Below are 27091 nucleotides of genomic sequence, written 5' to 3' on the forward strand. Positions count from 1 at the left end.
TGGATTGGAGGAATATTTTTAGTAGCTCCAAGATTGTTCCCATGATCAGAAGTGTAAAATAATGTCATGCAAATAATCAAGTAGCGCAGGCCTGGGCAAATATTTAGACTCGGGGGGCCAAATTTAGAGAAAAAAATGTGTCTGGGGACCGGTATATCTATTTTTAGGAAAACTAATATAAAACCTCACAATGAAGTCTGATTGAATGTTAAAAATGTTATGACAGACCGCCTTAAAAACGGAATTTTAATTTTTTCTATGAACGATAAAACCCTGAATATTGAGAACATACAGTATAAACGTCACACCACCTTCTCAATCGACATATTTTACAATCAAGCCAAATGCAACAAACACAGCGAAATATTAACGCGAAGGGTAAAAAAAAACCACATCTACAATCTGATATATGTGATACATCACTAAGCTTTAGAACTGTCTTGTAAAAATCTCTTCTGCGTCTGTCCCTGGCACTCACATTTCAGGCTCTGGAAACACTCTGTGGAAACGCTCCCCGCCCACAATGCTTGGTGCCTCGTCTGACCTGCTGTGACGTAGATTACCATAATCACTAGTAGGGTTGTACGGTATATGGGTATTAGTATAGTACCGCGATACTAATGAATCATATTCGGTACCATACCGCCTCTGAAAAGTACCGGTCCGCCACACCCTAAGATTTTTTGTTAAAATAAAGCCAATAATGCAATTTTTCCGTTCCCCTTTATTTAGAAAAGTATCAAAAAGTACCGAAAAGTATCAAAATAATATTGGCATCGGGACAACACTAGTCCCTAAAATATCATGCAAAAGTGCAGATTCCAAATATTGAAATACTTTGTATAGTTGAAAACGGTCATTAGAAAACATCACTGCACATCATAATGATAGCTACAGTTTCAATCTTAAAGATCTAAAACAATTATTTGGGAATGTCCGGAGGGCCACATTGAAAAGCTTAACGGGCCGCGTGTGGCCCCCGGACCTTAATTTGCCCAGGTGTGAAAGTAGCGTGTAATAAGTGACTCACCTTTTACATTGTCCATTAGACTCTCTGTGAGGCTCTTCAGCTCGTACCAGAACGATGTAGGGATCTCAAAGTCTGTCAGCTGAGGGGGGGCGTTGCGGTCTTTTGTTCCTTGAACAAATAAGAATAAGACAAACATCATGTAATGGTTGAAAAAGATAAGATAAGTATTTATGGGTGTACCTGGACGTGGTTCGGTGCGGGGAGGTCCTACACAGCCAGCCAGCACATGCAGGAGTGTGCGGAGCACGTAGGAGCCGTGACCGTGGTTGATGAACTCTGAGATGTTGTCTCTTACCACTCGACTCAAAGACAACACCTGGACTTCCAGGACACCGTCGTCGCCATCCTCCTCCTCGTCATCGGCGGTTGCAGAGGGCTCTAATGAAATTGTGACAAAAGATCATTTCACACTAATTTGGTCAATTAACCAGCGATCAACTTGTACGGCATAACATCGGACTCTCTGCCCTGCAGGGTGAATTTGAGGACCAGTCATAGACAATTTAGAGTGAGCAGCAAATTTTATTTTCACTCGCATACAAAACATTCTAACTTGGATTGTTTCCATGGCTTGGAGACTCTCCCAAAGGACAGTGCGGCAAAGACACAACAAACTCCCTTCTTGTCTCTCATGGACACACACCCGTTGTTGTTGACTTTGGACTGACTGGCAAGAACACCAAGGTCGCGGAACAGAGGCTTACACACACACAAAAAATATACGGCACACATACATACCCCAGCCCCCATTCAACGCCCTTGACGCGAATCCCTTAGGGGTGATGAACGGATGGGCATCGCCTGAAGAGCTGCAGCCAGCCACCGTGGCCCCCCCACTCCCTCCCCTCTGTTGCAAGTCTCGAGATGAACGTTGTAATATGTATATGTGCTTTGCTATGGAGGTTTTTTCCCCACTCCAGACTGGGCCCCCTTAGGAGCCCAGTCTAGATTGTAATTTTTCATCCTCCCCCCAGCGTTTACCAGAAAAGTATGAGTAAAAACTAAGGTTGGATGGTATACCGATATTAGTATAGCACCGCGATACTAATTAATCATTTTCGGTACTATACCGTCTCTGAAAGGTACCGGTCCGCCGCCCCCACGCATAGCTCACCGGCGTCAAAATGTAAACAAACGCCGTGGGTGGATCTACACTTGACATCCACTGTAATGATACCAAGTACAGTAGCGTATGTAGTCGATAGTACTATGAATACGTCGATATTATTTGGCGTCACAACATCTTCTTTCCTCTTTTTAAATATTATATTATGTTTATAAAGTTAGGAAATACGTCCCTGGACAAATGAGGACTTTGACTATGACCAATGTATGATCCTGTAACTACTTGGTATAGGGATCGATAACGAAATGTGTGGTATCATCCAAAACTAATGTAAAGTATCAAAGAAGAGAAGAATACGGTAAGTGATTATTACATTTTAACAGAAGTGTCGATAGAACATGATTAATAACTAATTTTCTACCAATTGTCCTTAATAATTTTGACAAAATAATAGAACTGCAATGTCAGCAGCTAAATTAGGAGCCTTTGTTTGTTTACTTACTACTAAAAGACAAGTTGTCTAGTATGTTCACTATTATATTTAAGGACAATATTACAATAATAAACATGTTTAATGTACCCTAACATTTTCTGTTAATATAAAGCCAATAATGACATTTTTTGTGGTCCTCTTTATTTAGAAAAATATTGAAAAATATCTAAATAATTTTAGTACCGGTACCAAAATATTGGTACAGGAACAACACTAGTAAAGAAATATTTTGAAGAAGCCAGAGAGTCACGATAACATACACACGTTACAACAGGGCGGACATGGAGAGAGGCGGGTGTAACCGCAAGAGTCAAAATGTTAAAAGAGCCATATTGGACCAAAAAAAAACAAAATCTGTCTGGAGCCGCAAAAAATGAAAAGCCTTATATAAGTGTTATATATTAAGCTAATCAAACAGCGTATTTCTTTAATCCAACTCATGTTAAGAGGGAGTTCAAAAGTTCCTTAACGTCTTCTCAGAGAGAAAGAGTGAGTCATTAGGGGGAAGATTTTGAAGATGTAGTAACCTGAAATCGCCAGTAGGTGTCAGTCACGCTACATGAGCAGTCTGGAGGGCTGGGCAACATTAAAAAGTGCAGCAACAGACTGAGCCAGTGTCACATTATTCTGCAAAGTGTCTATATAAGCTATAATGGCCTACTATCAAAATGACTAAGTAGGCCACAAACACATAATGAGTACGCATGACTAAATGTTTTTTTCCCCCGCATCAACATGACAACTCTGCTGTACGATGGTGCTTTCAATTTAACTTCCATTACAATATTAATGTATTATCTTACATTGCATGGATTAAATTATACAAATACAATGAACAAATCAGATGGATTCGAAAAACAACAAAATGGAACGTATTTGTCTCGCAGGCTATGACGCAAAAATGACAGAAATGTTGAAATGCAATATTTATCACACATATTTTTACAGCATTGGAAAATGTTAATATTTGTGTCATGTTTGTCCGCCTACATAAACCATATTAAAATTAAAAAAAATAAAAAATTCCCCCGATATATTTCCATTTTCATACATTTTAGAAAAAGCTCCAGGGAAACACGAGGGGGGCGTTAAAAGATACGGCTCGAGAGCCGCGGGTTGCCGACCCCCCGCCTAGAGCCAAGACAGAAAGCAGGGAAAACGCTATGGACGATTAGAAGGCGGAATGGCACTTGTACTTCCCGTTCAAAGCTTTAAACGGCGGGAAAAACACTGTAGCCATTCATCCGGCGACACATGCACTGCTCGTCCAAAAGACGGTGCCAAAGCACAAACAATAACACACCATTTCAATGAAGAAAAATCCATAAATCAGCCGCAGGGTTCAAAGCGTAGGAAAAAAGTCCGTAATTTATAGTGCTGATCAAAAGTTGTCTTGTATTTTGTCATTTTTTTCACCACGATGAGAGTGAGTCCATAACGTGCCAAATGATTTTGTATTGCACTGAGAAAAGGTAGGAATTATTGTAAAAAATGAAAACAGTAAACAACCGTAAATGACGAGGAACCCCACGCCGAGGTGACAAATCTCAACATACCTGCTGACCTGGACACCTGTCTGATGGCGCTCATGATTAAATGTTTATTTTCCCCCATCAACATGACAACTACGATGGTGCTTTAAGTTTAATTTCCATTACAATATTAATGTATTATCTTACACTGCATGGATGAAATTATACAAATATAATAAACAAATCAGATGGATTCGAAAAAGCAACAAAATGGAATGTGTTTGTGTCGCAGGCTATGATGCAAAAATTACAGAAATGTTGAAATGTAATATTTATTACATATTTTTACAGCATTGGAAAATTTTAATGTTTGTCCTCTTAAAAAAAACATATTAAAATAAAATAAAATAAAATTTCCCCCGATATATTTCCATTTTCATACATTTTTGAAAAAGCTCCAGGGAAACACGAGGGCGGCGTTAAAAGACACGGCTCGACCCCCGGTCTAGAGCCAAGACAGAAACCAGGGAGACCGCTATGGACGATTAGAAGGTGGAATGGCACTTGTACCGCCGGTTCGACGCTTTAAACGGCAGCAAACACCGTAGCCATTCACCCAGCGGCACATGCACTGCTCGTCCAAAAGATTGCGCCAAAGCACAAGCAATAACGCACCATTTTATTGAAGAAAAATCCATTAATCAGTCGCAGGGTTCAAAGCGTAGGAAAAAAATCCAAAATTTACAGTACTGATCAAAAGTTGTCTTATTTGGCTTGTATTTTGTCATTTTTTTTCACCACGATGAGGGTGAGTCCATAACGCGCCAAATGGCCGACTGATTGATTTTGTATTGCACTGATAAAAGGTAGGAATTATTGTAAAAAATTAAAACAGTAAACACTTGTACTTCCGGTTCAAAGCTTTAAATGGCGGGAAACACTGTAACCATTCACCCGGCAGCACATGCACTGCTCGTCCAAAAGATGGCGCCAAAGCACAAACAATAACACACCATTTTATTGAAGAAAATCCATTAATCAGCCGCAGGGTTCAAAGCGTAGGAAAAAAGTCCGGGATTTACAGTAATGATCAAAAGTTGTCTTATTTGGCTTGTATTTTGTAATTTTTTCACCACGATGAGGGTGAGTCCATAACGCGCCAAATGGCTGACTGAATGATTTTGTATTGCACTGATAAAAGATAGGAATTATTGTAAACAATGAAAACAGTAAACACTTGTACTTCCGGTTCAAAACTTTAAACGGCGGGAAACACTGTAGCCATTCATCCGGCAGCACATGCACTGCTCGTCCAAAAGATGGCACCAAAGCACAAACAATAACACACCATTTTATTGAAGAAAAATCCATTAATCAGCCGCAGGGTTCAAAGCGTAGGAAAAAAAGTCCGGAATTTACAGTAATGATCAAAATTTGTCTTATTTGGCTTGTATTTTGTCATTTATTCACCACGATGAGGGTGAGTCCATAACGCGCCAAATGGCCGACTGATTGATTTTGTATTGCACTGATAAAAGGTAGGAATTAATGTAAACAATGAAAACAGTAAACACTTGTATTTCCGGTTCAAAGCTTTAAACGGCGGGAAACACTGTAGCCATTCACCCGGTGGCACATGCATCGCTCGTCCAAAAAGATGGCGCCAAAGCCCAAACAATAACACACCATTTTATTGAAGGAAAATCCATTAATCAGCCGCAGGATTCAAAGCGTAGGAAAAAAGTCCGGGATTTACAGTAATGATCAAAAGTTGTCTTATTTGGCTTGTATTTTGTCATTTTTTCACCACGATGAGGGTGAGTCCATAACGAGCCTAATGGCCGACTGATTGATTTTGTATTGCACTGATAAAAGGTAGGAATTATTGTAAAAAATGAAAATCGTAAACACTTGTACTTCCGGTTCAAAGCTTTAAACGGCGGGAAACACTGTAGCCATTCACCCGGTGGCACATGCATCGCTCGTCCAAAAACATGGCACCAAAGCACAAACAATAACACACCATTTTATTGAAGAAAAATCCATAAATCAGCCGCAGGCTTCAAAGCCTATGAAAAAAGTCTGGAATTTACAGTACTGATCAAAAGTTGTCTTATTTGGCTTGTATTTTGTCATTTATTTCACCACATTGAGGGTGAGTCCATAACGCGCCAAATGGTAGACTGATTGATTTTGTATTGCACTGATAAAAGGTAGGAATTATTGTAAAAAATTAAAACAGTAAACACTTGTACTTCCGGTTCAAAGCTTTAAACGGCGGGAAGCACTGTAGCCATTCACCCGGTGGCACGTGCATCGCTCGTCCAAAAAGATGGCGCCAAAGCACAAACAATAACACACCATTTTATTGAAGAAAAATCCATAAATCAGCCGCAGGGTTCAAAGTGTAGGAAAAAAGTCCGGAATTTATAGTGCTGATCAAAAGTTGTCTTGTATTTTGTCATTTTTTCACCACGATGAGGGTGAGTCCATAACGCGCCAAATGGCCGACTGAATGATTTTGTATTGCACTGACAAAAGGTAGGCATTATTGTAAAAAATGAAAATCGTAAACACTTGTACTTCCGGTTCAAAGCTTTAAACGGCGGGAAACACTGTAGCCATTCACCCGGTGGCACATGCATCGCTCGTCCAAAAACATGGCGCCAAAGCACAAACAATAACACACCATTTTATTGAAGAAAAATCCATAAATCAGCCGCAGGCTTCAAAGCCTAGGAAAAAAGTACGGAATTTATAGTGCTGATCAAAAGTTGTCTTGTATTTTGTCATTTTTTCACCACGATGAGAGTGAGTCCATAACGCGCCAAATGGCCGACTGAATGATTTTGTATTGCACTGATAAAAGATAGGAATTATTGTAAAAAATGAAAACAGTAAACAACCGTAAATGATGAGGAACTTCACGCTGAGGTGACAATTCTCAACATACCTGCTGACCTGGACACCTGTCTGACGGCGCTCTCCACGACATGGCCGCCGCATTGGTCGCAGGAAACGGCCTTGAACTCTGACCCCGATTCGCCGCCCAGCTCAGACAGCACCTCCGCCACCTGGCCGGGACTGCACAGCGGGAGGAGGCGCTGCAGAGCGATGCTGCCCGTGCAATCCGTCGCCACCGCGGCCGCTTTGCCTTGGACTTCGCGCAGGATGTTCTCCACAAACATCGCTGCAAATGAAAGTAAAATGAGGATTCGGTTAGAATGTCTTAACACACACATCCAGGAGGGTTTTAATAAATGAAGTTATATTGAGAAGCGATAGGTAAAGGCTGTTTTAGACTGTAATTTAATTTTCCGCTTAACCAAGTTGAACCAGTCGAGAGGTAAGTCTCATAAAAAACACAAGATACACTTACAATTAGTGCACTAACCCAAAAAACTTCCCTCCCCCATTTCATTCACACAAAAGGGTTGTTTTTTTCTGTTATTAATATTCTGCTTCCTACATTATACATCAATACAATCTGCAAGGGATACATATAATCCGTAAGCACACATGATACTAATAATACTAACCTTTAACAGTTAATTTTACTCATGTTCATTAATTACTGGTTTCTATGTAACTGTTTTTATATTGTTTTACTTTCTTTTTTATTCAAGAAAATGTTTTTAATTTATTTATCTTATTTTATTTTATTATTACTTTGTTTGAAAGGACCTTATCTTCCCCAGACCAGGTTGTCGATTAAATTAGATTGTTTAAAGCATGGGTGTCAAACTCTGGCCCGCGGGCCAAATTTCTCCCTCCCAATTTCCCCCGGAATACTCCCAAATTTCAGTACCCCTCCCGAAAATCTCCTGGAGCAACCATTCTCCCAAATTTCTCCCGATTTCCACCCGGACAACTATATTGGGGGCGTGCCTTGAAGGCACTGCCTTTAGCGTCCTCTACAACCTGTCGTCACGTCCGCTTTTCCTCCATACAAACAGCGTGCCGGCCCAGTCACATAATATACGCGGCTTTTACACACACAAGTGAATGCGAGGCCTACTTGGTCCACAGCCATACCGTATTTTCTGCACTATAAGGCGCACCTAAAAACCACAAATTTTCTCAAAAGCTGACAGTGCGCCTTATAACCCGGTGCGCTTTATATATGGATTAATATTAAGATTCATTTTCATAATGTTTCGGTCTCGCAACTACGGTAAACAGCCGCCATCTTTTTTCCCCGTAGAAGAGGAAGTGCTTCTTCTTCTACGCAAGCAACCGCCAAGGTAAGCACCCGCCCCCATAGAACAGGAAGCGCTTCTTCTTCTACTGTAAGCAACCACCCGCCCGCGTAGAAGAAGAAGAAGCGCGCGGATATTACGTTTCATTTCCTTTGTGTGTTTACATCTGTAAAGACCACAAAATGGCTCCTACTAAGCGACAGGGATCTGGTTCATGAAAAGACGCAATCTCTCCATCCGCACACGGACTACTATTTCACAGCAACTGCCTAAAGACTTTCAAGAAAAGCTGGCTACTTTCCGTGCATATTGTAAAAACAAGATAGCTGAAAAAAAGATCCGGCCAGAGAACATTATCAACATGGACGAGGTTCCACTGACTTTTGATATTCCTGTGAACCGCACTGTGGATACAACGGGAGCACGTACGGTGAATATTCGCACCACAGGGATTGAGAAGTCATCCTTCACTGTGGTTCTAGCTTGCCATGCTAATGGCCAGAAACTTCCACCCATGGTGATATTCAAAAGGAAGACCTTGCCAAAAGAGACCTTTCCAGCCGGCGTCATCATAAAAGCTAACTCGAAGGGATGGATGAAGAAAAGATGAGCGAGTGGTTAAGGTAAGTTTACGCGAAGAGGCCGGGTGGCTTTTTTCACGCAGCTCCGTCCATGTTGATATACGACTCCGTGCGCGCCCACATCACGCTGGTTTTTAATATATTATTAAAGTTTGACTGACCTATCTGACTGTTTTTTTGACATTCCTTTAGCGCAGTTAGATGCGGCTTATAACACGGGGCGTCTTATAGGTGGACAAAGTTTTGAAATATGCCGTTCATTGAAGGCGCGGCTTATAACCCAGGGCGCCTTATGGTGCGGAAAATACGGTACAGGTCACACTGAGGGTGGCTGTATAAACAACTTTAACACTTTTACAAACATGCGCCACACTGTGAATCCACACCAAACAAGAATGACAAACACATTTCGGGAGAACATCCGCACCGTAACACAACATAAACACAACAGGACAAATACCCAGAACCCCTTGCAGCACTAACTCTTCCGGGACGCCCGCTACCACCAAACCCCGCCACCCCACCTCTTGGGCACATCAGATTAGTGTCGCAAACTGAGCAGTAAAAAGGCCTGAATGGTTGATTATTTATTGTTATTTTATTTTCAAATGTATTAGCCTGTGGAAAAAGCTAATGTTGATATTTACCTCAGAAGGCTGCAAATGGAAAAGAGGCATTCAATTTTTTATTAAAATTGTATTTAATACACCATTTTTTTGTCTGTTTTTTGAAAGTAGATTTTGCACTATTAAGTTATATAAGCGTTGCTTGTTCCATATTCAGTGTTAAAGCAAATCAGTGTAGCAAACTGAGCAATAATCAACGTTTTATTCATAGCCTGTGGAAAAAGTATATTTTGATATTTACCTCAGAAGGCCGCAAATAGAAAAGAGGCAATCAATTTTTATTTCCATTTTATTTGATATGCCATTGATGTTTTTTCATTATCATTATTTGAAACTCCATTTTGCATGTCACTATAATGTTCTATAAGCCTTGCTTGTTCAATATTCAACGCAAAACTTGTTTGGGTCCCTATTAAAAAGGTTAATTTGTTCAACCTTGGCCCGCGACTTTGTTCGGTTTTACATTTTGGCCCACTCTGTATTTGAGTTTGACACCCCTGGTTTAAAGAGTTCTTAAAAACCAGGTCCAGGTGGGTCTCAGCAACACACACATTCATTTATGTACACTCAAATTAGGGAACACAACAACAGATTGCATATAATCTATAAACAAAATTACATTTTCAAAATAAGCATTTGAGGACTTCCCATCTTTTTTTAATGTTTTTTGGCATCTTTATCAGTTTCGACCATATAACTTTCTAAAGTTAAAAAATACTGAATAAATGTTTTATAAGAAAGTAATACTAAGTGAATATCTTTTTTTGGCCTTAAAAATAAACCTTTTACCGAGTACTATAATTAAATTGACTAAATCGTGACTGTCAATGAACTCTCCTAAAATAACAATTCTTCTTTTTTTTCTTCCCTGGACTCATTTGGGTGCCACGAAAATACTTACCTCTCGCCTCAGCATCTTCAAAGTCTTCCTTCAGTCTCTCCCCAATTCGACGAAAGTAGCCGACGCTCTCCGCGTCCAGACGCTTTTTCCCACGATCGCCTGGAGCCTTCCACCCGTCTTCCGCCGTTTTCCGCCTCTTCTCTCCTCCATGGCCGGCATCTGCATGGTCGGGCCTTTTCTTGTCACCTCTTTTCTGGGTCTTCTTCATGTCTGACTTTTCCAGCATCCTTTTTTTAAATTTAGAAATACAAAAAAAACACAGTTGAAAGAATGTTACAATTTACTGTACCACCCAAAAACGATTCAGTGAGTTGAAATCGATTCAGTGACTTTTTAATTAGGGTTGTACGGTATACCGGTACTAGTATATTGCTGGTTTTACGAGCAGAGGAGCATGTTCGGCAGCTCACACACACAGAGTACTTGCAAGCAGACACAGTGTGTAGATAGAAAAGGGAGAATGGACGCATTTTGGCTTAAAAACTAAAGATAAAGGTGACTAAGGAATCAAAAACGGTACTATAGTCCGTTTGAAAAGTACCGGTTCCCGGGCATGACGTCACGTCGTGTCATTGCTGGTTTTACGAGCAGAGAAGCATGTTCGGCAGCGTGCGCACACACAGAGTACTTACAAGCAGACACAGTGTGTAGACAGAAAAGGGAGAACGGACGCATTTTGGTGTAAAAAGTAAAGATAAAGGTGAAGTTATAACACTGAAACGCCCTCAGGAAGATGTGCTTTAAGACATGGCTACTTCTAAATCACTAATCTTCGCCTCAATGGCGACAAATAAAGTATGTTTCTTACAAGTAACATTATCACTGGAGGACGAGGAATAGCTAAACATGCTTCACTACACACCGTAGGAGGATACAATAGCTCACCGGCGTTAAAATGTAAACAAACGCCATAGGTGGATCTACAACACATCCACTGTAATGATACCAAGTACAGGAGCGTATTTAGTCAAAACTACTACGATCGATATTTTTTAGCATCACAAAATCTATTGTTTTTTCATTAATTACTATGTCACTGTTTTTATATTGTTTTACTTTCTTTTTTATTCAAGACATTGTTTTAAATGCATTTATCTTATTTAATTTATTTTTTTTAAAAGGACCTTATCTTCAGCAGACGCCATAGTTGGACAGATATCCACTGTAATGATACCAAGTACAGGAGCGTATCTAGTCAATACTACTATGATCGATATTTTTTAGCATCACAAAATCTATCGTTTTTTTCATTAATTACTGTCACTGTTTTTATATTGTTTTACTTTCTTTTTTATTCAAGAAATGTAAACAAACGCCATGGGTGGATCTACGACAGACATCCACTGTAATGATACCAAGTACAGGAGCGTATCTAGTGAGGTTTTCAAACGACCGCAAGTCTTGAACTATACAAAATATTTCCGTAATTTATATTGTATATTTCTATATATAGTGGTCGTGCCAGCAACTTGAGGGTTCCGGGTTCAATCCCCGCTTCCGCCATCCTAGTCACTACCGTTGTGTCCTTGGGCAAGACACTTTACCCGCCTTTCTCCCAGTGCCACCCACACTGGTTTAAATGTAACTTAGATATTGGGTTTCACGATGTAAAAGCGCTTTTGAGTCACTAGAGAAAAGCGCTATATAAATATAATTCACTTCACAGCCTGAAATGCGGGTGTCAGGGACGGACGCGGAAGGAGATTTAATTTCATTCATTTTGCATTTTTGTTCCGTTTGATTGTCAAATATTACGATGGAGAGGGGGGGTGACGTTCATATGTTGTCAATATTCAGTGTTTTATCCTTCATAGTTAATATTGTAAAATGTTGTAATAATAATAATAATAATAATATTGTAAAATATTACAATGGAGAGGGGGGGTGGCGTTCATATGTTGTCAATATTCAGTGTTTTATCCTTCATAGTTAATATTGTAAAACATTATAATAACAATATTGTAAAATAATACAATGGCGAGGGGTGGGGTGGCATTCATATGTTGTCAATATTCAGTGTTTTATCCTTCATAGTTAGTATTGTAAAATATTGTAATAATAATATTGTAAAATATTACAATGGAGAGGGGGGGTGGCGTTCATATGTTGTCAATATTCAGCGTTTTATCCTTCTTAGTTAATATTGTAAAATATTGTAATAATAATATTGTAAAATATTACAATGGAGAGGGGGGTGGCGTTCATATGTTGTCAATATTCAGTGTTTTATCCTTCATAGTTAATATTGTAAAAAATTGTAATAATAATATTGTAAAATATTACAATGGAGAGGGGGGGTGGCGTTCATATGTTGTCAATATTCAGTGTTTTATCCTTCTTAGTTAATATTGTAAAATATTGTAATAATAATAATAATAATAATAATAATATTGTAAAATATTACGATGGAGGGGGGGTGACGTTCATATGTTGTCAATATTCAGTGTTTTATCCTTAATAGTTAATATTGTAAAATATAGTACTAATAATAATAATAATATTGTAAAATATTACAATGGAGAGGCGGGTGGGGTTCATATGTTGTCAATATTCAGTGTTTTATCCTTCATAGTTAATATTGTAAAATATTGTAATAATAATATTGTAAAATATAACAATAGAGAGGGGGGGGTGGCGTTTATATGTTGTCAATATTCAGTGTTTTATCCTTCATAGTTAATATTGTAAAGAATTGTAATAATAATATTGTAAAATATTACAATGGAGAGGGGGAGTGGCATTCATGTGTTGTCAATATTCAGTGTTTTATCCTTCATAGTTAATATTGTAAAATATTGTTATAATAATAATAATAATAGTATTGTAAAATATTACAATGGAGAGGGTGGGTGGCGTTCATATGTTGTAAATATTCAGTGTTTTATCCTTCATAGTTAATATTGTATTAATAATAATAATATTGTAAAATATTACAATGGAGAGGGGGGTAGCGTTCATATGTTGTCAATATTCAGTGTTTTATCCTTAATAGTTAATATTGTAAAATATTGTACTACTAATAATAATAATATTGTAAAATATTACAATGGAGAGGCGGTGGCATTCATATGTTGTCAATATTCAGTGTTTTATCCTTCATAGTTAATATTGTAAAATATTGTAATAGTAATATTGTAAAATATTACAATGGAGAGGGGGGGTGGCGTTTATTTGTTGTCAATATTCAGTGTTTTATCCTTCATAGTTAATATTGTAAAATATTGTATTAACAATATTGTAAAATATTACAATGGAGAGGGGGGTGGCGTTCATATGTTGTCAATATTCAGTGTTTTATCCTTCATAGTTAATATTGTAAAATATTGTAATAATAATAATAATATTGTAAAATATTACAATGAAGAGGGGGGGGTGGCGTTCATATGTTGTCAATATTCAGTGTTTTATCCTTCATCGTTAATATTGTAAAATATTGTATTAATAATAATAATAATAATATTGTAAAATAATACAATGGAGAGGGGGGTGGCGTTCATATGTTGTCAATATTCAGTGTTTTATCCTTCATAGTTAATATTGTAAAATATTACAATGGAGAGGGGGGTGGCATTCATATGTTGTCAATATTCAGTGTTTTATCCTTCATAGTTAATATTGTAAAATATTATAATAACATCATTGTAAAATATTACAATGGAGAGGGGGGGTGGCGTTCATATGTTGTCAATATTCAGTGTTTTATCCTTCATAGTTAATATTGTAAAATATTGTAATAATAATAATAATATTGTAAAATATTACAATGAAGAGGGGGAGTGGCATTCATGTGTTGTCAATGTTCAGTGTTTTATCCTTCATAGTTAATATCGTAAATTATTGTAATAATAATAATAATAGTATTGTAAAATATTACAATGAGAGGGGGGGTGGCGTTCATATGTTGTCAATATTCAGTGTTTTATCCTTAATAGTTAATATTGTAAAATAATGTACTACTAATAATAATAATATTGTAAAATATTACAATTGAGAGGCGGTGGCGTTCATATGTTGTCAATATTCAGTGTTTTATCTTTCATAGTTAATATTGTAAAATATTGTAATAATAATATTGTAAAATATTACAATGGAGAGGGGGGGTGGCGTTTATATGTTGTCAATATTCAGTGTTTTATCCTTCATAGTTAATATTGTAAAATATTGTAATAACAATATTGTAAAATATTACAATGGAGAGGGGGTGGCGTTCATATGTTGTCAATATTCAGTGTTTTATCCTTCATAGTTAATATTGTAAAATATTGTAATAATAATAATAATATTGTAAAATATTACAATGAAGAGGGGGGGGGGTGGCATTCATGTGTTGTCAATATTCAGTCATTTATCCTTCATAGTTAATATTGTAAAATATTGTAATAATAATAATAATAGTATTGTAAAACTTTACAATGGAGAGGGGGGTGGCGTTCATATGTTGTCAATATTCAGTGTTTTATCCTTCATAGTTAATATTGTAAAATATTGTATTAATAATAATAATAATATTGTAAAATATTACAATGGAAAGGGGGGGTGGCGTTCATATGTTGTCAATATTCAGTGTTTTATCCTTCATAGTTAATATTGTAAAATATTGTAATAATAATATTGTAAAATATTACGATGGGGGGGGGGGGGGTGACGTTCATATGTTGTCAATATTCAGTGTTTTATCCTTAATAGTTAATATTGTAAAATATTGTACTACTAATAATAATAATATTGGAAAAATATTAGAATGGAGAGGCGGGTGGCGTTCATATGTTGTCAATATTCAGTGTTTTATCCTTCATAGTTAATATTGTAAAATATTGTGATAATAATATTGTAAAATATAACAATAGAGAGGGGGGGGGTGGCGTTTATATGTTGTCAATATTCAGTGTTTTATCCTTCATAGTTAATATTGTAAAGAATTGTAATAATAATAATAATAATAGTATTGTAAAATAATACAATGGAGAGGGGGGGTGGCGTTCATATGTTGTAAATATTCAGTGTTTTATCCTTCATAGTTAATATTGTATTAATAATAATAATATTGTAAAATATTACAATGAGAGGGGGGGTGGCGTTCATATGTTGTCAATATTCAGTGTTTTATCCTTAATAGTTAATATTGTAAAATATTGTACTAATAATAATAATAATATTGTAAAATATTACAATTGAGAGGCGGTGGCGTTCATATGTTGTCAATATTCAGTGTTTTATCCTTCATAGTTAATATTGTAAAATATTGTAATAATAATATTGTAAAATATTACAATGGAGAGGGGGGGTGGCGTTTATATGTTGTCAATATTCAGTGTTTTATCCTTCATAGTTAATATTGTAAAATATTGTAATAACAATATTGTAAAATATTTCAATGGAGGGGGGGGGGGTGGCGTTCATATGTTGTCAATATTCAGTGTATAATCCTTCATAGTTAATATTGTAAAATATTGTAATAATAATATTGTAAAATATTACAATGAAGAGGGGGGGTGGCGTTCATATGTTGTCAATATTCAGTGTTTTATCCTTCATAGTTAATATTGTAAAATATTATAACAATATTGTAAAATATTACAATGGAGAGGGGGGGTGGCGTTCATATGTTGTCAATATTCAGTGTTTTATACTTCATGGTTAATATTGTAAAATATTGTAATAATAATAATTATAATAATATTGTAAAATATTACGACGGAGGGGGGGTGACGTTCATATGTTGTCAATATTCAGTGTTTTATCCTTAATAGTTAATATTGTAAAATATTGTACTAATAATAATAATAATATTGTAAAATATTACAATGGAGAGGCGGGTGGCGTTCATATGTTGTCAATATTCAGTGTTTTATCCTTCATAGTTAATATTGTTAAATATTGTAATGATAAATAAATAAATGATGAATGGGTTGTACTTGTATAGCGCTTTTCTACCTTCAAGGTACTCAAAGCGCTTTGACACTACTTCCACATTTACCCATTCACACACTGATGGAGGGAGCTGCCATGCAAGGCGCTAACCAGCACCCATCAGGAGCAAGGGTGAAGTGTCTTGCTCAGGACACAACGGACATGACGAGGTTGGTACTAGGTGGGGATTGAACCAGGGACCCTCGGGTCGCGCACGGCCATTCTCCCACTGCGCCACGCCGTCCCGTAATAATAATATTGTAAAATATAACAATAGAGAGGGGGGGTGGCGTTTATATGATGTCAATATTCAGTGTTTTATCCTTCATAGTTAATATTGTAAAGAATTGTAATAATAATATTGTAAAATATTACAATGGAGAGGGGGAGTGGCATTCATGTGTTGTCAATATTCAGTGTTTTATCCTTCATAGTTAATATTGTAAAATATTGTAATAATAATAATAATAATAGTATTGTAAAATATTACAATGGAGACGGGGGGTGGCGTTCATATGTTGTAAATATTCAGTGTTTTATCCTTCATAGTTAATATTGTAAAATATTGTATTAAAAATAATAATATTGTAAAATATTACAATGGAGAGGGGGGTAGCGTTCATATGTTGTCAATATTCAGTGTTTTATCCTTAATAGTTAATATTGTAAAATATTGTACTCATAATAATAATAATATTGTAAAATATTACAATGGAGAGGGTGGGTGGCGTTCATATGTTGTAAATATTCAGTGTTTTATCCTTCATAGTTAATATTGTATTAATAATAATAATATTGTAAAATATTACAATGGAGAGGGGGGTAGCGTTCATATGTTGTCAATATTCAGTGTTTTATCCTTAATAGTTAATATTGTAAAATATTGTAATATTAATATTGTAAAATATTACAATGGAGAGGGGGGGTGGCGTTTATTTGTTGTCAATATTCAGTGTTTTATCCTTCATAGTTAATATTGTAAAATATTGTATTAACAATATTGTAAAATATTACAATGGAGAGGGGGGTGGCGTTCATATGTTGTCAATATTCAGTGTTTTATCCTTCATAGTTAATATTGTAAAATATTGTAATAATAATAATAATATTGTAAAATATTACAATGAAGAGGGGGGGGGGGGTGGCGTTCATATGTTGTCAATATTCAGTGTTTTATCCTTCATCGTTAATATTGTAAAATATTGTATTAATAATAATAATAATATTGTAAAATAATACAATGGAGAGGGGGGTGGCGTTCATATGTTGTCAATATTCAGTGTTTTATCCTTCATAGTTAATATTGTAAAATATTGTAATGATAAATAAATAAATGATAAATGGGTTGTACTTGTATAGCGCTTTTCTACCTTCAAGGTACTCAAAGCGCTTTGACACTACTTCCACATTTACCCATTCACACACACATTCACACACTGATGGAGGGAGCTGCCATGCAAGGCGCTAACCAGCACCCATCAGGAGCAAGGGTGAAGTGTCTTGCTCAGGACACAACGGACATGACGAGGTTGGTACTAGGTGGGGATTGAACCAGGGACCCTCGGGTCGCGCACGGCCATTCTCCCACTGCGCCACGCCGTCCCGTAATAATAATATTGTAAAATATAACAATAGAGAGGGGGGGTGGCGTTTATATGATGTCAATATTCAGTGTTTTATCCTTCATAGTTAATATTGTAAAGAATTGTAATAATAATATTGTAAAATATTACAATGGAGAGGGGGAGTGGCATTCATGTGTTGTCAATATTCAGTGTTTTATCCTTCATAGTTAATATTGTAAAATATTGTAATAATAATAATAATAATAGTATTGTAAAATATTACAATGGAGACGGGGGGGGGGGGTGGCGTTCATATGTTGTAAATATTCAGTGTTTTATCCTTCATAGTTAATATTGTAAAATATTGTATTAATAATAATAATATTGTAAAATATTACAATGGAGAGGGGGGTAGCGTTCATATGTTGTCAATATTCAGTGTTTTATCCTTAATAGTTAATATTGTAAAATATTGTACTCATAATAATAATAATATTGTAAAATATTACAATGGAGAGGGTGGGTGGCGTTCATATGTTGTAAATATTCAGTGTTTTATCCTTCATAGTTAATATTGTATTAATAATAATAATATTGTAAAATATTACAATGGAGAGGGGGGTAGCGTTCATATGTTGTCAATATTCAGTGTTTTATCCTTCATAGTTAATATTGTAAAATATTGTAATATTAATATTGTAAAATATTACAATGGAGAGGGGGGGTGGCGTTTATTTGTTGTCAATATTCAGTGTTTTATCCTTCATAGTTAATATTGTAAAATATTGTATTAACAATATTGTAAAATATTACAATGGAGAGGGGGGTGGCGTTCATATGTTGTCAATATTCAGTGTTTTATCCTTCATAGTTAATATTGTAAAATATTGTAATAATAATAATAATATTATAAAATATTACAATGAAGAGGGGGGGGTGGCGTTCATATGTTGTCAATATTCAGTGTTTTATCCTTCATCGTTAATATTGTAAAATATTGTATTAATAATAATAATAATATTGTAAAATAATACAATGGAGAGGGGGGTGGCGTTCATATGTTGTCAATATTCAGTGTTTTATCCTTCATAGTTAATATTGTAAAATATTGTAAAATATTACAATGGAGAGGGGGGTGGCGTTCATATGTTGTCAATATTCAGTGTTTTATCCTTCATAGTTAATATTGTAAAATATTATAATAACATCATTGTAAAATATTACAATGGAGAGGGGGGGGGGGTGGCGTTCATATGTTGTCAATATTCAGTGTTTTATCCTTCATAGTTAATATTGTAAAATATTGTAATAATAATAATATTGTAAAATATTACAATGAAGAGGGGGAGTGGCATTCATGTGTTGTCAATGTTCAGTGTTTTATCCTTCATAGTTAATATCGTAAATTATTGTAATAATAATAATAATAATAGTATTGTAAAATATTACAATGAGAGGGGGGGTGGCGTTCATATGTTGTCAATATTCAGTGTTTTATCCTTAATAGTTAATATTGTAAAATAATGTACTACTACTACTAATAATATTGTAAAATATTACAATTGAGAGGCGGTGGCGTTCATATGTTGTCAATATTCAGTGTTTTATCTTTCATAGTTAATATTGTAAAATATTGTAATAATAATATTGTAAAATATTACAATGGAGAGGGGGGTGGCGTTTATATGTTGTCAATATTCAGTGTTTTATCCTTCATAGTTAATATTGTAAAATATTGTAATAACAATATTGTAAAATATTACAATGGAGAGGGGGTGGCGTTCATATGTTGTCAATATTCAGTGTTTTATCCTTCATAGTTAATATTGTAAAATATTGTAATAATAATAATAATATTGTAAAATATTACAATGAAGAGGGGGGGGTGGCATTCATGTGTTGTCAATATTCAGTCATTTATCCTTCATAGTTAATATTGTAAAATATTGTAATAATAATAATAATAGTATTGTAAAACTTTACAATGGAGAGGGGGGTGGCGTTCATATGTTGTCAATATTCAGTGTTTTATCCTTCATAGTTAATATTGTAAAATATTGTATTAATAATAATAATAATATTGTAAAATATTACAATGGAAAGGGGGGGTGGCGTTCATATGTTGTCAATATTCAGTGTTTTATCCTTCATAGTTAATATTGTAAAATATTGTAATAATAATATTGTAAAATATTACGATGGGGGGGGGGGGGTGACGTTCATATGTTGTCAATATTCAGTGTTTTATCCTTAATAGTTAATATTGTAAAATATTGTACTACTAATAATAATAATATTGGAAAAATATTAGAATGGAGAGGCGGGTGGCGTTCATATGTTGTCAATATTCAGTGTTTTATCCTTCATAGTTAATATTGTAAAATATTGTGATAATAATATTGTAAAATATAACAATAGAGAGGGGGGGGGTGGCGTTTATATGTTGTCAATATTCAGTGTTTTATCCTTCATAGTTAATATTGTAAAGAATTGTAATAATAATATTGTAAAATATTACAATGGAGAGGGGGAGTGGCATTCATGTGTTGTCAATATTCAGTGTTTTATCCTTCATAGTTAATATTGTAAAATATTGTAATAATAATAATAATAATAGTATTGTAAAATAATACAATGGAGAGGGGGGGTGGCGTTCATATGTTGTAAATATTCAGTGTTTTATCCTTCATAGTTAATATTGTATTAATAATAATAATATTGTAAAATATTACAATGAGAGGGGGGGTGGCGTTCATATGTTGTCAATATTCAGTGTTTTATCCTTAATAGTTAATATTGTAAAATATTGTACTAATAATAATAATAATATTGTAAAATATTACAATTGAGAGGCGGTGGCGTTCATATGTTGTCAATATTCAGTGTTTTATCCTTCATAGTTAATATTGTAAAATATTGTAATAATAATATTGTAAAATATTACAATGGAGAGGGGGGGTGGCGTTTATATGTTGTCAATATTCAGTGTTTTATCCTTCATAGTTAATATTGTAAAATATTGTAATAACAATATTGTAAAATATTTCAATGGAGGGGGGGGGTGGCGTTCATATGTTGTCAATATTCAGTGTATAATCCTTCATAGTTAATATTGTAAAATATTGTATTAATAATAATAATAATATTGTAAAATATTACAATGGAGAGGGGGGGTGGCGTTCATATGTTGTCAATATTCAGTGTTTTATCCTTAATAGTTAATATTGTAAAATATTGTACTAATAATAATAATAATATTGTAAAATATTACAATGGAGAGGCGGGTGGCGTTCATATGTTGTCAATATTCAGTGTTTTATCCTTCATAGTTAATATTGTTAAATATTGTAATGATAAATAAATAAATGATAAATGGGTTGTACTTGTATAGTGCTTTTCTACCTTCAAGGTACTCAAAGCGCTTTGACACTACTTCCACATTTACCCATTCACACACACATTCACACACTGATGGAGGGAGCTGCCATGCAAGGCGCTAACCAGCACCCATCAGGAGCAAGGGTGAAGTGTCTTGCTCAGGACACAACGGACATGACGAGGTTGGTACTAGGTGGGGATTGAACCAGGGACCCTCGGGTCGCGCACGGCCATTCTCCCACTGCGCCACGCCGTCCCGTAATAATAATATTGTAAAATATAACAATAGAGAGGGGGGGTGGCGTTTATATGATGTCAATATTCAGTGTTTTATCCTTCATAGTTAATATTGTAAAGAATTGTAATAATAATATTGTAAAATATTACAATGGAGAGGGGGAGTGGCATTCATGTGTTGTCAATATTCAGTGTTTTATCCTTCATAGTTAATATTGTAAAATATTGTAATAATAATAATAATAATAGTATTGTAAAATATTACAATGGAGACGGGGGGGTGGCGTTCATATGTTGTAAATATTCAGTGTTTTATCCTTCATAGTTAATATTGTAAAATATTGTATTAATAATAATAATATTGTAAAATATTACAATGGAGAGGGGGGTAGCGTTCATATGTTGTCAATATTCAGTGTTTTATCCTTAATAGTTAATATTGTAAAATATTGTACTCATAATAATAATAATATTGTAAAATATTACAATGGAGAGGGTGGGTGGCGTTCATATGTTGTAAATATTCAGTGTTTTATCCTTCATAGTTAATATTGTATTAATAATAATAATATTGTAAAATATTACAATGGAGAGGGGGTGGCGTTTATATGTTGTCAATATTCAGTGTTTTATCCTTCATAGTTAATATTGTAAAATATTGTAATAACAATATTGTAAAATATTACAATGGAGAGGGGGGTGGCGTTCATATGTTGTCAATATTCAGTGTTTAATTCTTCATAGTTAATATTGTAAAATATTGTAATAATAATAATAATAATATTGTAAAATATTACAATGAAGGGGGGGGGTGGCGTTCATATGTTGTCAATATTCTGTGTTTTATCCTTCATAGTTAATATTGTAAAATATTGTATTAATAATAATAATAATATTGTAAAATATTGCAATGGAGGGGGGGGTGGCGTTCATATGTTGTCAATATTCAGTGTTTTATCCTTCATAGTTAATATTGTAAAATATTGTATTAATAATAATATTGTAAAATATTGCAATGGAGGGGGGGGTGGCGTTCATATGTTGTCAATATTCAGTGTTTTATCCTTCATAGTTAATATTGTAAAATATTATAATAACAATATTGTAAAATATTACAATGGAGAGGGGGGGTGGCGTTCATATGTTGTCAATATTCAGTGTTTTAACCTTCTCAGTTAATATTGTAAAATATTGTAATAATAATATTGTAAAATATTACAATGGAGAGGGGGGTGGCGTTCATATGTTGTCAATATTCAGTGTTTTATCCTTCATAGTTAATATTGTAAAATATTGTAATAATAATATTGTAAAATATTACAATGGAGAGGGGGGTGGCGTTCATATATTGTCAATATTCAGTGTTTTATCCTTCATAGTTAATATTGTAAAATATTGTAACAATAATATTGTAAAATATTACAATGGAGAGGGGGTGTGGTGTTCATATGTTGTCAATATTCAGTGTTTTATCCTCCATAGTTAATATTGTAAAATATTGTAATAATAATAATAATAATATTGTAAAATATTACAATGGAGGGGGGGGGGTGGCGTTCATATGTTGTCAATATTCAGTGTTTTATCCTTCATAGTTAATATTGTAAAATATTGTAATAATAATAATAATAATATTGTAAAATATTACAATGGAGAGGGGGGTGGCGTTCATATGTCGTCAATATTCAGTGTTTTATCCTTCATAGTTAATATTGTAATAATAATAATAATACTGTAAAATATTATGATGGAGAGGGGGGGTGGCGTTCATATGTTGTCAATATTCAGTGTTTTATCCTCCATAGTTAATATTGTAAAATATTGTAATAATAATAATAATAATATTGTAAAATATTACAATGGAGAGGGGGGGGGTGGCGTTCATATGTTGTCAATATTCAGTGTTTTATCCTTCATAGTTAATATTGTAAAATATTGTAATAATAATAATAATAATATTGTAAAATATTACAATGGAGAGGGGGGTGGTGTTCATATGTCGTCAATATTCAGTGTTTTATCCTTCATAGTTAATATTGTAATAATAATAATAATACTGTAAAATATTATGATGGAGAGGGGGGGTGGCGTTCATATGTTGTCAATATTCAGTGTTTTATCCTCCATAGTTAATATTGTAATAATAATAATAATAATATTGTAAAATATTATGATGGAGAGGGGGGGTGACGTTCATATGTTGTCAATATTCAGTGTTTTTATCCTTCGTAGTTAAGTATCGGAAATACATTTTGGTACCGGTACCAAAAATATTGGTATCGGGACAACACTACTTAGTACACCTTGTATTGATCACCTGTCAATCACATCTCTTGTAGACCCAAAATGTATTTAGGTGCAAATGCAAATCTGGAATTTTACAAACGCATCTCTAATGTTATTTAGTGTTATTATACGTCATCGTTAGTGTATTTATATAAAGAATTACAAATGTGACGTAATGGTCTGCTTAGGGTGACCAGGTGTCCGGATTTAGGCCGAACAGTCCGGATTTTTAATGCCCTGTCCGGCGTCCGGCGCAGCATCAAGCCGGACACGTATTTGTCCTCCTTTTTGAGGCACTAGGCTTGAAGAGCGGAGTTTTTTCATCTTTGCTGGGCTGCAGCGCAATAGCCAATCAAAGACCGTAAAAAATGCCCCAACGCAGTAACGTATCAAATGATTGGCTCAGAGCGGTGTCGGATACAAATCTGCTTATCATTGGTTAAAAAAGTAAACAAGGGTCCATGTGCTGCTGCGCATGACATTGACAGAAAGTTAGCATCATGCCAAAACGCAAGACCTCGTTTAATTCTGAATGGATAAAAGAGCACGAATTTATAACGAAAAGCAGCCGAGACTCATTCCATGGCTTCTGCACACTTTGTCGATGTGATGTCAACGTAAGTAGTCAGGGGAAAGCTGCAATTGAACGGCATGCGGGTACGGATAAACATAAAAGTAATAAACGTGCGGCAGGTACCTCTTCAATGAGGACATTTTTTCGTGAAGTTTCGTCGCCCCTGGATGACAAGATAACTGCTGCGGAGCTGTGCAAGGTGTACCATGCTGTAAAGCAGTGGTTCTCAAATGGGGGTACGCGTACCCCTGGGGGTATGTAATGTAATGTAAGTTCATAAACTGAACATCAAATCAAGTAGGCTATTCCATTCATTACCATAAATCCAGAGTTTCGCCCATGCCATGATGGTTTGACCCTCACTAAAATGTCTGTCAAAAAGAACTGTGAAAAGAAATGCAACAATGCAATATTCAGTGTTGACAGATAGATTTTTTGTGGACATGTTCCATAAATATTGATGTTAAAGATTTCTTTTTTTGTGAAGAAATGTTTAGAATTAAGTTCATGAATCCAGATGGATCTCTATTACAATCCCCAAAGAGGGCACTTTAAGTTGATGATTACTTCTATGTGTAGACATCTTTATTTATAATTGAATCACTTGTTTATTTTTCAACAAGTTTTTAGTTATTTTATATATTTTTTTCCAAATAGTTCAAGAAAGACCACTACAAATGAGCAATATTTTGCACTGTTATACAATTTAATAAATCAGAAACTGATGACATAGTGCTGTATTTTACTTCTTTATCTCTTTTTTTCAACCAAAAATACTTTGCTCTGATTAGGGGGCACTTGAATTAAAAAAATGTTCACAGGGGGTACATCACTGAAAAAAGGTTGAGAACCACTGCTGTAAAGCATCACCAGTCCTACAGAAGTTTAGACTGCGGCATGAAAGTGGACCGGGAGATTTTCAGTGACTAGCCCACAGCTAAAGGGATGGCCTGTGGCCGAACAAAAGCCAAGGCATTGTGCGAGAACGTCATCACTCACTATTCGGTACAGGAACATACCGACTACATAAAAGAAAACAACCTACCCTTTTCCGTGGCAACCGACGCCTCAAATAAAGCAACAAACAAGTGTTTTCCCATTGTGGTAAGGTATTTTCACTTTGATGAAGGCATCCAACATGTCCTGTTGGATTTTTATAGTGACAGCAACGAAACGTCAGAAGCCATAACAAACCAGCTGCTGGCAAAACTTGAGATGTCTGGCTTAGAGGTGAAAAACATGTCTGCATATGCAGCAGATAATGCCAGTGTCAATTGTGGCAAACACAACAGTGTGTATCAGAAGCTGAAACTGAGCCAAACAGATGTGCTCCCTGCAAACTGTTTGGCCCATATTCTGCATAACGCAACCAGATATGCAGCAAGCAGCCTTGATGTTGATGTGGACAATTTTTTGTGTCATTTTTTTTAAATTATATATGTTAACTACATTTAAGTCCACACATGTTATGCTTTGTGGCACTCTGCACTTGAAAAGATTCATCTCAGTGGTCACTTTTTGAACACCACAATGTATTGAATAAATACAAATACTGTTAACAAACACTTGACTTTAATATTTTTCCTATTCAGCCACACAAACATCATCTTTAAACCACTCAAAATTGTACTATAAATAAGAGTACACCAGAGTCCTATGTACACCATAGTAATTTATTGATATGCCGCATAATGTCCTCCTTTTTGGTGTCATGGAAATGGTCACCCTAGGTCTGCTGCCTTTTTGCAGGTTTATTATTATTTGAAGGCTGTTCGAGTGAGGGTTAGATACGTGAACAGGCACAACATTGCAACGTTGTAGCGAAGGAATTCGAGTAATAAAAAACGTCCTAAACTGACGATAAGGAATTTAAAGTCAGCAGTTAACCGAAAGAGAAAGAAAATAAATCATTTTGTACTCACGTGTTAGCGACTTTACTCCGGCAAAGTTGAGCGACTGTACTTCCGGTAAAAGGCGGAAACCTTTTCTTCTTCTGCGGATATCGGCGAAACGCAAGCTACCGCCACCACATGGTCAGTCCATGAAGTGTCGTTTAAAAGCGCGGACAATGTCCTAAAAAATTAATACAGCTTTGAAACTATGACGCATGTTTGAAAAGCCCTCATTACGTCAGATGAAGTGAAGTGAAGTGAATTATATTTATATAGGGCTTTTTCTCTAGTGAGTCAAAGCGCTTTACATAGTGAAACCCAATATCTAAGTTACATTTAAACAAAGTGTGGGTGGCACTGGGAGCAGGTGGGTAAAGTGTCTTGCCCAAGGACACAACGGCAGTGACTAGGATGGCGGAAGCGGGGATCGAAACTGCAACCCTCAAGTTGCTGGCACGAACTATACCGCCTCTGCTGTGACTTGAATGGCCATAGTAACTACGGTAGTATATAAAGCAAATATTGAAACATTTTGTATAGTTCAAGACTTGCGGTCGTTTGAAAACTTCACTGCAGATGGTAACTTTTCTAAATAAAGGGGACCCCAAAAAATTTCATTATTGGCTTTATTTTAACAAAAAAAAATTTTGTGTACATGAAACATATGTTTATTATTGTAATTTAGTCCTTAAATAAAATAGTGAACATACTAGACAACTTGTCTTTTAGTAGTAAGTAAACAAACAAAGACTCCTAATTAGTCTGCTGACGTATGCAGTAACATATTGTGTCATTTATACACCTATTATTTTGTACACATTATGAGGGACAAACTGTAAAAATTAAATATTCATTTACTGTTAATATCTGCCTATTTTCTG

General features: G+C 35.2%; 1 protein-coding gene across 1 annotated transcript in view; it reads right to left on the reverse strand.

Annotated features, from left to right (window-relative positions):
* LOC133581922 (nucleolar protein 9) overlaps positions 1–26354 on the reverse strand; it is a 70099-nt gene extending 43745 nt beyond the window's left edge. Inside the window, exons 1-5 of the mRNA XM_061936023.1 lie at positions 26241–26354; positions 10369–10595; positions 7015–7251; positions 1211–1408; positions 1031–1138 (exon numbers count right to left, since the gene is read on the reverse strand). Coding sequence (XP_061792007.1) covers positions 1031–1138; positions 1211–1408; positions 7015–7251; positions 10369–10594 — 769 coding nt within the window. The 5' untranslated portion in view covers position 10595; positions 26241–26354. The remainder of the gene's footprint in view (positions 1–1030; positions 1139–1210; positions 1409–7014; positions 7252–10368; positions 10596–26240) is intronic.
* Positions 26355–27091: the final 737 nt, after the last annotated feature.

The sequence above is a fragment of the Nerophis lumbriciformis genome, linkage group LG03 (assembly GCF_033978685.3).
Source record: "Nerophis lumbriciformis linkage group LG03, RoL_Nlum_v2.1, whole genome shotgun sequence".
Classification (NCBI taxonomy): domain Eukaryota; kingdom Metazoa; phylum Chordata; class Actinopteri; order Syngnathiformes; family Syngnathidae; genus Nerophis; species Nerophis lumbriciformis.